The sequence below is a fragment of the Heteronotia binoei genome, chromosome 14, assembly GCF_032191835.1.
Source record: "Heteronotia binoei isolate CCM8104 ecotype False Entrance Well chromosome 14, APGP_CSIRO_Hbin_v1, whole genome shotgun sequence".
Taxonomy (NCBI): domain Eukaryota; kingdom Metazoa; phylum Chordata; class Lepidosauria; order Squamata; family Gekkonidae; genus Heteronotia; species Heteronotia binoei.
Genome location: NC_083236.1, coordinates 7968589 through 7981265, shown reverse-complemented (window position 1 = coordinate 7981265; position 12677 = coordinate 7968589). Strand labels below are relative to the sequence as shown.

The 12677-nt window shown below is 44.7% G+C and overlaps 1 protein-coding gene across 1 annotated transcript in view; it reads right to left on the bottom strand.

Annotated features, from left to right (window-relative positions):
- TENT4A (terminal nucleotidyltransferase 4A) overlaps positions 1-12677 on the bottom strand; it is a 47793-nt gene that overhangs the window by 23470 nt on the left and 11646 nt on the right. Inside the window, exons 3-4 of the mRNA XM_060253972.1 lie at positions 12510-12556; positions 11180-11300 (exon numbers count right to left, since the gene is read on the bottom strand). Coding sequence (XP_060109955.1) covers positions 11180-11300; positions 12510-12556 — 168 coding nt within the window. The remainder of the gene's footprint in view (positions 1-11179; positions 11301-12509; positions 12557-12677) is intronic.

Below are 12677 nucleotides of genomic sequence, written 5' to 3'. Positions count from 1 at the left end.
TTGTCCTTGAATCCAGTCCATAAATTATTTACAAGTGTATCTCTGCCATCCCAAGTTGTATGATTAATACAAAAGTATTTAAACTTTAATACAACTCGACTCCAGCAGTACAGCTAAAGAACAAAATGGAGCATTGGCTCTTACCTGAAGGATCCTTCTCTTCAGTGGGAGTGAAGTCAGCCAGAAGTGGTTAGGTCCCGCCTCTGCTCACTCCGTAGGGCTATGCAAATTTCTTTTGTTGTGTGTGGCTCCTATCGGAGAGACCCGGCTGACCTCTCCAGTTATGTCCAAGCTTTGCTCTGTGCAGTGTCCACATCAAGTGTCTCGGTTCTCGGTGTTCTTCTCTTGTCCAACTTGCTATTGCCTCTTTCTCTTTCTCTCTCCCCTCTTCGTTTTGTCTTGTTGACTTATAACTTGCATGTAGTTTCATTTGAGGGAGGGATGTGGATGACTTCGTCCCCACTGAAGAGAAGGATCCTTCAGGTAAGAGCCAATGCTCCATTCTCCTTCAGTGGGGGGAAGTCATCCAGAAGTGGTTAGCAGTACCCAAGCTGGGTTTTTGGGGGGGCGGGAGGGGGGGAGGTTTCTTTTTCTGCCTTTCCTTTTTTTTCTGGTACTCATGGTTCCAAAACTTGCTGTAAGACCTTTCTGTTGAAAGCAGCTTCTGCAGAAGCCACTTGGTCCATTCTGTAGTGTCTCACAAAGGTTGAGGAGGAGGTCCAGGTAGCAGCTCTGCAGACCTCCTCTGTTGTGGCCCTTGTGGCAAATGCTGCAGTAGTCGCTGCAGACCTGGTGGAATGTGCCGTGATCGATCCCAACGGGGGTAATCCCTGAACCTCATATGCCTTGGCAATGCATTGTTTGATCCAGTAGGCCATGGTAGCCTTAGAGAGCTTTTCCCCTTGAGTCTGTGTACAATGTGAGACAAACAGAGAGTCTGTCTGCCGGAATGACTGAGTCCTGTTCAGGTATACAAGCAAGGCCCTGTGCACATCAAGTTTGTGCCATGACTTCTCTTTTGGAAGTGTTGGATTAGGACATAAAGATGGAAGGATGGCTGGTTGGTTAAGGTGAAAATATGAGTTTACCTTCGGGAGAAACGAGGGGTCTGTCCTCAGTGTCCCTGAGTCTTTTTGGAATATGCACAGTTCCTTCCTAGTAGACAGGGCCGCAATTTCGGACACTCTTCATGCTGACGTTATGGCCACTTGGAAGGTCGCTTTCCACGACAGGCAGCGCAGCTCTACTTTCCTTAGAGGCTCAAATGGGGATGCTACTTCCTCTGAGAGAGCCAGTTTGGTGTAGTGGTTAAGTGTGTGGACTCTTATCTGGGAGAACCGGGTTTGATTCCCCACTCCTCCACTTGCACCTGCTGGAATGGCCTTGGGTCAGCCATAGCTCTGGCAGAGGTTGTCCTTGAAAGGGCAGCTGCTGTGAGAGCCCTCTCCAGCCCCACCCACCTCACAGGGTGTCTGTTGTGGGGGAGGAAGGGAAAGGAGATTGTGAGCCGCTCTGAGACTCTTCGGAGTGGAAGGCAGGATATAAATCCAATATCTTCTTCTTCTTCTTCTTCTGACTCCCGTGCCGGTCCCTCCACTTCTCTGCCCGAAGCCTTGGATGGGGGAGGGGGCCTCTTCCTGCCGGTCTTCTTGGACGGCGTGTTAACAGTCTCTGCAGTCGGCATTCTCTGATTGCTCATGCTTTTGCTGCAAAACTCTCTTCCCAAGGCTCTGCCTGTAAACAGCACCACATGCTCATTTTTTTTTAAGCTTGGAGCAGAAGCTCAAGCGACCTATAGAGCACAGGGCTATACAGAACTGGAGAGGTCAGCCGGGTCTCTCTGATAGGAGCCACACATAACAAAAGAAATTTGCATAGCCCTCTCAAGCGAGCAGAGGCGTGACCTAACCACTTCTGGATGACTTCCCCCCCACTGAAGGAGAACCGGTATTCTGTGTCTTGTTTTGCTGAGGTTTTATTCAAGCTTTTCAGTTATCCAGAATAAATTCTAAGATGGAAACATTCAAAAATCTGTCCCCTTCCTCAAGTTTACAATTTTGGACTGATGCGGATTCTCTGTTCCTCATTATATGAATGGCGGATGTTCTTTTCTATGCATTTGTTTATATAGAGTATACTCGTCTCCCACTCGATATCAGCTCTGCAGCATATGACGTCCTGCTTTGCAGAGGCTGCCAAGCTATTCGGCCTAGAAGTTAGTCTGAAGAAGACAGAAGTTCTCCACCAGCCTGCACCCCAGGAAGATTATCACCCTCCCTGCATCACTGTGGGTGAATCAGTTCTGAAGACAGTCCAGCAGTTCAGCTACCTGGGGTGCATCATCTCCTCAGATGCCAAGATCGACAAGGAGATTGACAACAGGCTGGCAAAGGCAAACCGTGCATTTGGCCGACTGCACAAAAGAGTGTGGAGCAACAAGCATCTGAAAAAAGGCACAAAGATCAATGTTTACAAAGCGGTTGTGATGACAACCCTCATCTATGGCTCCGAATCGTGGGTTTTATACCGTCATCACCTGCGACTCCTTGAGCGCTTTCATCAGCACTGCCTTCGCACCATCCTCAACATCCACTGGAGTGACTTTGTGACCAACACTGAAGTCCTCAAGCGGGCGGAGGTTACAAGCATCGAGGCACTGCTGTTGAAGACGCAGCTGCGCTGGGCAGGGCATATTTCTAGGATGGAAAACCACCGCCTTCCCAAGATTGCCCTGTATGGCGAACTCTCCACCGGCCATCGAAATAGAGGGGCACCAAAGAAGAGGTACAAGGACTCCTTGAAGAAATCCCTTAGCACCTGTCACATCAACCATCACCAGTGGTCTGACCTAGCCTCAGATCGCAAAGCATGGAGGCACACCATCCACCAGGCTGTCTCTTCCTTTGAGAACGCACGCATAGCTGGTCTTGAGGACAAAAGGAGATTGAGGAAGAATCGCACTGCTACAGGACCAACCCTAAATCAGACTTTTCCCTGCAGCCGCTGTGGCCGGACCTGCCTGTCCTGCATTGGTCTTGTCAGCCACCAGCGAGCCTGCAGCAGACGTGGACTATTGCACCCTTCTTAAATCTTCGTTCGCGAAGCCAAGCCGAGAGAGAGAGATCGTGGAATTAACTGTTCTTGATCATTTGCACAATTTATAATATAGTATTTTATTATTTTTGTAATTTGTGTGCATAGAGGCTTTGTTACACTGTGGCGTTTTGCATTACTGGATTCTGTGAACTTGGGCAGATCATAAGACAGAGGGCAAGAAGGGCTGCACCAGTGCCTACTTCTTGTGGCCCTTTCACACACCCAGGGAAATGCTGTTTGCCACTTTGCGGTACCTGAGCCATGGGTGTGCAGGACTGGGAATCCATCTCTCAGTGCTTGGTGGGGTGTCACGGGGACCAGTACCAAGGGTGAGGAGTCTTGGGGTGATCCTGGATCCCTTGCTTTCTATAGAGGCCATAGTTGCCAGATCAGCCTTTTATCATCTTCAGCTGATCAGGCAGCTGATTCCCTATCTCAGATGTTCGCTACAGTGATCCGTGCAATGGTCACTTTCAGGCTGGATTACTGTAACTCACTCTACATGGGGCTACCCTTGAGCCAGACCCAGAAACTGCAGCTAATGCAGAATGCAGCAGCGCGCCTGCTGATGGCAACACCTGTGCAGGTGCACATCCAGCTGGTGCTTCACCAACTGCACTGGCTGCCTATTGAATACTGAATCCAGTTCAAGGTTATGGAATTGACCCCTTTAAAGCCCTATGCAGCCTGGGACCAGCATATCTACGGGACCACATCTCCCCATATGTGCCCCAGAGAGCCGTGTGCTCCATAAATCAACACCTCTTGGTAATCCCTGGCCCAAAAGATGACCGCTTAGCCTTGACAAGGCCAGGGACTTTTTGGCCCTGGCTCCTGCCTGATGGAACATGCTCCCACCTGAGATCAGAGGCCTGCAGGACATGTAAGATGGAGCTGTTCCCTTGCCTTTGGTACCTGCCCAGTGCCTTCCAGACACTGTATTTTGATGGGGCAATGTTGCATATCAGGGTACCTATCACCATCGGTTTAAAAACGACTATAAATCATGCTACTTATTATTGTCTGTTGAAAATGCTGCAGGAGACATTGGACTGTTTGTGTTTTGGGGCCATCTTGTTTTGATTGTTTGAATTGTTTAATTGTTTTTATATTATCTGTTTTTATTGTTATTTTATTATGTTGTGAGCCACCCTGAGACCGCCTGTGGGTTGGGGCGGGATATAAATTTAATAATAAATAAATAAATTGTGGCATGATAACAGCCCTCTACGTGTACCAGAAAGGGTCACGGCACAGGATTCAGGACAACTGGGAAGAGTGAAGAGCTAGCCTTGTTTTGATGTGACTTCTGGTCAAACCCATCCTTCTCAAAGACAGGGAGGGCAGAAAAGCAATTCACCAACTTGGAAATTTATTGTTCAATGAAGAAGAGCTTTACTGCCAAAAAAAAGGAGAGCTTTACTGCCAACATTTACTCCTCCGGGAGAGCAGAGAACACACTATCTTTGCCATCTGAGCATGAAATAGGGTGTGTGGGAGGGAGGTATTTGTGGATTTCCTGCACTGTGCACAGGGTTGGACTAGATGACCCTGGAAGTCTCTTCAAACTCTATGATTTAAAATGGATAAAAGGAAGTCCTTCTTCACCCAAAGGGTGATTAACATGTGGAATTCACTGCCACAGGAGGTGGTGGCAGCTACAAGCATAGACAGCTTTAAGAGGGGATTGGATAAAAATATGGAGCAGAGGTCCATCAGTGGCTATTAGCCACAGTATATATATGTGTGTGTATACATTATATACACACACACACACACACAAACACACATATATTGGCCACTGTGTGACACAGAATGTTGGACTGGATGGGCCATTGGCCTGATCCAACATGGCTTCTCTTATGTTCTTATGTTCTTACACAATGTACTGAAGAAAAAGCTAAAATTGACATTCAATCTCAAGAAGGAGAGAAGGCAATGGGACCAGGGCAAGAGCAGCCTCAATTTCCTTATGCCAGAGGCCACAGAAGACATAATAAGTCCCAGATCTTTTCAGCTACAAGAAAAACCCTGCTGGATCAGACGAGTGGTTTCATCTTGTCCTGCATCTTGTTTCACACAGCAGTCAATCAGCTGTCCTTGAGGGCCAACAAACAGGGCTCAAATACCAAGCCTCTAATATTGCCTCCTGTTGTTGTTGTTAACCATTCAGTTGTGTCCGACTCCTGGCGATTCTATGGGCCTCTCATATTCTCTCCATATTTTCCAATCTTGTACCGTTTCTTTGAGTTGTTCTATATTCAAGCTGGTGTTGACTGTTATGGTGTCTAGCCACCATGTTTTTTGGCGGTCTAATTTCCTTTTGCTGCTAAGCAATCCAAGCATAATGGTTTTTTCTGGTTTATTCTTCTGCCTCCTAGCAGTGGTATTCAGAGGCCTGCTTGCTGCCCCTGAATATGGATGGATGATTTGCCAACCAACAGCTCCTCATGTATGCCAGCAAACTGTGGATTTGGGGGCACTTTCTAACGTAAAAGAGCCAGTCAATGGCTTTCAAACAGGTCAGGGATTCCCAAGTTCAGTTCTCCACTCCGCCATGCAGCTTCCTAGCGTTCTTGGGCTCGTTACTACCTCTCATCCTAATCTACTTCACAGGGCTGCTGTGAGGATAAAATGGAAGGGCAAAAGAAGAGAAAAAGCATGTACATTGCCCTGATATCCTTGGAGAAAAGAGTCAATAAAAAAATCTATTAAATTAGTGATAGGGTGGGGAGAATCTGAAGGCAGACTGCTTAGAAAAGTTCTAGAAGTCTGAAAAAAATCATTTTGGTAGCAACGATAGAGAAGATTATCATACCAAATGCATGCCATACCATGCCTCTGTGGGCAGTCACAGCCACATCTTTGAGTCCAGAGTGGTAAAGAAGCCAACATTCTAATATATAAATGCTTGACATAAATGTATTTGTTTCTGCTGCTGTGACAGACAAAGAAAGAGCACGGGGAACAGATATCCCAGTAATTCTTCTGAGAATGGAAAATAAATAGGTAAGAATAGGGATATATAAACATGCCTGTTGTCATTTGTATCTGAGTGTTTACTAGCTGGTCAGGAAGTGGTAAAATTTTATGTCCTCCAAGCTGAAGAAGTTCGATCACTGATGATGTTTGACAGTTCTGTACACTTTGACTGAATCTCCACGGAAAAAGTTATAAACGAAACAAGAACACTGGTCACCCAGATCTTGTTTGGATTGTTTGTAGTTTTTTGGAGCTTTCAGGACTGAAGACGACAGATTAAATAGAGCCCACAGTCCCTTGTTGAGGACTATTTCATTTCTGTTGTGACAAGGACATCACTTGTTCACTATTGTCTAGAAGCAGTTTACAGTCCCATATCTGAATGTGATTGACAACGAATTATGCTTATTGTTAATATGTTTTTAAAGGACGTCTGTACTATTCAAGTGCCAGATGAAATTTATACAGAATTTCATGATATGACTATGAATTTTGCATGAATAACAATACCATTAGGAGGCGCTTTATTCATGGCATTTGTGTCTTGCTTTTTGGTTGCTCTTGTGCTGTGAGCCTCAGCTTTGTAAGGACCTGACCTTGGGCACTTAAAATGAACGAAAATAAAAAAGAAAACAAGCATTCTTCCCCACATTACCCCCAAGTTGGAGTATAAAGCAGCAGAGCCTGGGGAAAGTCCAAGGGAGGCAAGGAGAGGACAGAGACCCATGTGTAACGAAAGAGCAGGGGGAATGAATGCCACCAGTAGCCTCCTCAACAAGGAGGGAGGGAAGCTGGCTGGCAAGGGCAGGCAGCCAGACAGGTGCCAAGGCCTGGGGCCTTCCAGGGCTGAAGTCAGCAGGAAGCTCCATCCTAGGAGCATGGGGGCCTAGCTGCCACTTAGCTAAATTCAGGAGTGAAAGGCTGCAACAGAAGGGTCCTGGGTAGGATCTCATGCAGATGTAGTAATGGACACGTGGACCTCCTGACTGTATCCTAGCACTCTAGGCTGGGACTTTGACAGAGCTCACTTGTAACGCTGAATGGATAAGAACCAAAATCATCCTCCTGGTTTCTGCTTGTCATTGGAGAGGCCGTAGGAGGACAGAACACCCAAGTGAGGAAGCAGCCCCTAGACCTAAACACCTGGTTGTGACCAGGATATTTGAAGGACAACCTGCTTCGATATACTTCTGCCAGTCAAGCAAGGTCTACCACAGATCCTACTTTATCTGCCATCCGCATCCTTGGCAGAAGTGAAGCAGAGCACAGCAACAAGTAAGGCCTTCTGGGTCATGGCACCTCAGCTGTAGACACCCCCCCCCCCCCAAGCTGCTTTCCTGGTGATGGAACTTGTGAGTTTCCAGCTTCAGATGAAAATCCATTTGTTCATCACCTTTTTAATTAAATATTTTCTTCTCTTTTTTTGGAGGGGGGTTGTTTTTATATTTTGTTTATTGCGTAATTTATACCCTAGTTTTCATTAGTTAATTCTGCTCCACTCATATTTTTATTGCTCTGTTGTCTTATATGGGCTGATGGACTAATGATGTTCTCTGTTTCCATTGTGCTTTTTGAGCTTCCTTACTGCATTTAAAAAAAAAACTGCTGTGAACGTCCCTGGAAACCTCTCGGCAGAGGAACGGAACAGAAATGTTTATTCATTAGGAAACAGAAGAAACTACAGGTGACCAGGGGCAGCATGTTCAAGATGAAAACTGGTAAGAAAATATGAAAACAAAAACTTAAATGAAGTTTCCAAAAAGGAAGGCGGTCATTTAAGGAGAAATTAGCAAATATACAACTGCAAGCTGTGGAAGTATAAAAATGGGTGTGTAGAGGTGATATAGATCTGCAAGGGAGACACCTCAGTAGTGTATTTTAAGCCTCTAGCATGAGCTCAGAAGAATATTTAGATATTGCGTTATTGGGGAGACATACTCAGTGTTCACATAAAAAGATTTAGGATCAAAACAAAACATGAATGCCTTCTACTGAATCAGACCCTTGGTCCATCAGAGTCAGTCTTGTCTACTCAGATTGGCAGTGGCTCTCTCAGGCAGAGCTCTTTCACATCACCTACTGCCGGATCTTTTAAAAGGTGTTGCCCGGGATTGAACCTGAGACCTTCTGCATGCCAAGCAGATGTTCTACTACTAAGCCGCAGCCCCTCCCACAAGCATAACTCTTCATGTGCGAGGAAAAAGAGAGCAAGAACTACAAAACTGATGCTGATAAACAGTAATTGTTATAACAATCATAGTTCAAATAATTTCAGTTAAATACTGTGCAATGGAACCATGCAAGGGTGCTTGAAGAACTACAATCCCTGCTGCAGTCCCAACATGACTTCTCCCCACCAAGGGCTGGGGGAACACTGAGAAATGCATGGGGTACACCACAGAAGGCTGTCACTCCTGGCAGAAATCTTAAGCATTTCCAGAAGAGAAGAGGACTCACAATGATGGGTTTAAATTAAGGTTGTGAAGCTATAAAAAAGACTCCTTTAGGAATTGGAAGGAGGGTCTTATAACTAAGGATGAATTTAAACAAATCACCAGTGTTCATAGAGAAAAAGTTAGGAAAGCTAAAGCTCAGTATGAGTTTAGGCTGGCCAAAGATGCTAAAAACAACAAAAAAGGGTTCTTTTCTTATGTTCAGAGTAAGAAAAAGAGGAAGGACATGGTGGGCCCACTGCGAGGGCAAGAAAGTGAAATTGTAACAGGCAATGAAGAGAGGGCGGAAGTGCTCAATTCCTACTTTTCCTCAGTCTTCTCTTCTGAGGGAAACGGTGCTCAACATGGCAAAAACAGAACATATAAGGAGGGTATGAAGTTCCAACCTAGGATCAGCATAGCGGTAGTACATAAACACCTAGTTTCTTTAAATTAAACTAAGTCCTCAGGGCCAGATGAACTGCATCCAAGGGTTCTAAAAGAGCTTGCGGATGTAATTTCTGAGCCTCTGGCTATTATTTTTGAGAATTCATGGAGAATAGGAGAGGTGCCGGAAGACTGGAGGCAGGCGAATGTTGCCCCCATCTTCAAAAAGAGGAAAAAAGATGATCCGGGTAACTACCGACCTGTCAGCATGACGTCTATACCTGGAAAAGTTTTAGAACAAATCAAACAGTCGGTCCTGGAACATTTAGAAATAATGGATGTGATTACTAAGAGCCAGCATAGGTTTCTCAAGAACAAGTCATGTCAGACTAACCTGATCTCTTTTTTTGAGAAAGTGACTACCTTGCTGGAGTCAGGGGAATGCTGTGGACATCGTTTATCTTGATTTCAGTAAAGCTTTTGATTAGGTTCCACATACTATCCTTGTTGACAAGTTGGTAAAATGTGGTTTGGATTCTGTTACCGTTAGGTGGATCTTTAACTGGTTGACAGATCGCACCCAAAGAATGTTTGTGAATGGTTCCTCATCCTCTTGGAGAGGAGTGACAAGTGGAGTGCCTCAAGGATCTGTCCTGGGACCTGTTTTGTTCAACATTTTTATCAATGATTTGGATGAAGGAATAGAGGGAATGCTTATTAAATTTGCAGATGATACTAAATTGGGAGGGGTTGCAAACACAGAAGACAGAAACAGGATACAGGATGACCTTGACAGGCTGGGAAACTGGGCTAAAATCAATTAAATGAATTTTAATGGGGATAAATGTAAAGTTCTGCATTTCGGTAGGAAAAATCTAATGCATGGTTATAGGATGGGGGAGACTTGTCTTAGCAGTAGTATGTACGAAAAGGATCTAGGGGTCTTAGTGGATCATACGCTGAACATGAGTCAACAGTGTGATGCGGTGGCTAAAAAAGGCAAATGCAATTTTGGGCTGTATCAACAGAAGTATAGTGTCCAGATCATGTGATGTGATGGTATCGCTTTACTCTGCTCTGGTAAGACCTCACCTGGAGTATTGTGTTCAGTTTTGGGCACTACATTTTAAGAAGGATATAGACAAGCTAGAATGAGGAGGGCGATGAAGATGGTGAGGGGTCTGGATACCAAGTCCTATGAGGAAAGGTTGAAGGAACTGAGGATGTTTAACCTGGAGAGGAGACGGCTGAGAGGTGATATGATCACCATCTTCAAGTACTTGAAGGACTGTCATATAGAGGATGGTGTGGAATTATTTTCTGTGGCTCCGGAACATAGCATCAGAACCAATGAATTGAAATTAAATCAAAAGTTTCCGGCTGAACATTAGGAAGAACTTCCTAACCGTTAGAGCGATTCCTCAGTGGAACAGGCTTCCTCAGGAGGTGGTGGACTCTCCTTCCTTGGAGGTTTTTAAACAGAGGCTAGATGGCCATCTGACAGCAATGAAGATCCTGTGAATTTAGGGGGGAGGTGTTTGTGAGTACCCTGCATTGTGCAGGGGGTTGGACTAGATGACCCTAGAGATCCCTTCCAGCTCTATGATTCTATTGACTGGACATTAGGAAAACCATTTTTTACAGTGAGAGCTTTTCAATGGCGGAATTAGCTGATGGAGGTGGTGAGCTCCCCCTCACTGGCAATCTTTAAGCAGCGGCTGGACAAACACTTGTCAGGGATGCTCTGGCTGATCTTGCACTGAGCAGGGGGTTGAGCTAGATGGCCTGTATGGCCCCTTCCAGCTCGAAGGTCTACCACAGATCCTGCTTTATCTGCCATCTGCATCATTAGCATCAGTATCGATACACCTGAATTATGGTTATTCAAGAACATCTACATCTAATTACAAATGAAAACCCTGCAAACAAAACTGTAGTTTTCAGACAGCTCTGAAGACAACTGTTCCAGAAATAAGGAGCACTAAACTAAGCTAAAGTAACCTGCATGCTCAAAAGCTTTTTTGACATTCAGATGGCATTCTTTTTGACATTCTGTTACAAACAGAAATCAAACAAGTCAGAACTTGGATTCCTCATCCTTTAAACATTCATTAGTGAGATTCAACAGCGAGTGTGCAAACGGTTACAACGAAGTAATTTTACCAAAACAAAAAGACAACTGAGCAAAAAAGAACAGCCGCATTATAAGAACTGTTTGCGCTAATACAGTCCCTTTCCAGGGCTATTACTTTAAGGCAAGCACAGTTCATTTCTCTACTTACCGTAGCTTTGTCAAGTACTTTAATTGAATATGGCTCAGCCACATTGTGTTTCCGTAGTGCTTGTTCCAGCAGCTGCAGAGGGAGGCTCTCCCATTTCCCAAAAACCACTAAATCAATATCACTATGGATAATTAAAAACATACACACATGATTTAATTTTAAACACTTAGGTCTTGAACTTAAGAGAAATTTTCACACACTTCATTACTAGCTGGAAGAGTTAAATCCACTGATTTTGCTAGTTATTCCCCCCTCCCCCAACTGTTATAAGTGAAAGGCTCCTACATACAGTTTAACATGCACAGGACAACAAGCTGGGTAAAAATGTCAGAATCCTAGTCAAGGTCAATTTGCTCAGCTATTGCTTGGGAAAAACAAATATATGTACTTTGGCACACAGGATGGGATCCAGTTGTTCATTTCCACTGGAGGAAAGACCAACACAGGATTCATAAGGCACACAATTTATCAGTTGATAGAAGGAAACCACAGGAATCAAACTACTGGCTTGGATCCTACAGGCTGGACCCTCGGGAGGTGGTGGGCTCTCCTTCCTTGGAGGATTTTAAACAGAGGCTAGATGGCCATCTGACAGCAATGAAGATCCTGTGAATTTAGGGGGAGGTGTTTGTGTGTTTCCTGCACTGTGCAGGGGGTTGGACTGGATGGCCCTTGAGGTCCCTTCCAACTCTATGATTTTAGGGCCCATTTGTGAGTGAGAACTCAGAGAGAGGGACTCTCACCTCTCCATCCCACAGCAGCTCTCCGAGCCCCTAAGATTTTGTTCCTGGAGGGCAGGGGGAGGGGGAAACAGAGGCATGCACTGAGAGGATGGAATCAGAAGGGATTGCCTTCTTCCACCAACAGAAGTGCCCTTCCATTCCCAAAAATGGACTACAGGCCTAAGCCATTATGTTTTCAATAGGTCTAGTGGTTAGTTATCTATAACGTGAACAGCAAGCCTCTGACGTGTGTGCACACAGCTGTGTAATTTGCAATCCTACAGAGCTATATTAGAATTTCTAATGGCACTGTAGTACAATGATGTGCTTAATTATTTATAAAGAAAAACCAGTGACAACATGTTCTGATTTTTGGTGCATAAAAACATAGCCCTTATTTGCTCAGCTTATTTGTTCTACATGGAAAATCTGAGTATTCCATATTTACAATTTAAGGTTGACAATTCAATTGTCCCACATAACTCAGCTTATTTTTTTTCAATACCAAATTTAAGGAGTAAGAAATGCTGGCATTATCTCTTATCACAAAGCACTACTAATATATCCTGTAGAGAAAAAATAGTGTTAGTTGAAATCTCAGTACTTACCTAGTTGGCAAATAAAGCCCTGTGCTAAAACTCCCAAATATCTGAACCTGGAAGAGAGGTGCAAAGTCAGCATGTGATTGAGCCCACTGAGCTGAAGAAATATCCTGAAGACACCCACATCATTTTCAGCTACAGAAAATTAACACAAGGCATTTGCTAACTTCTAAT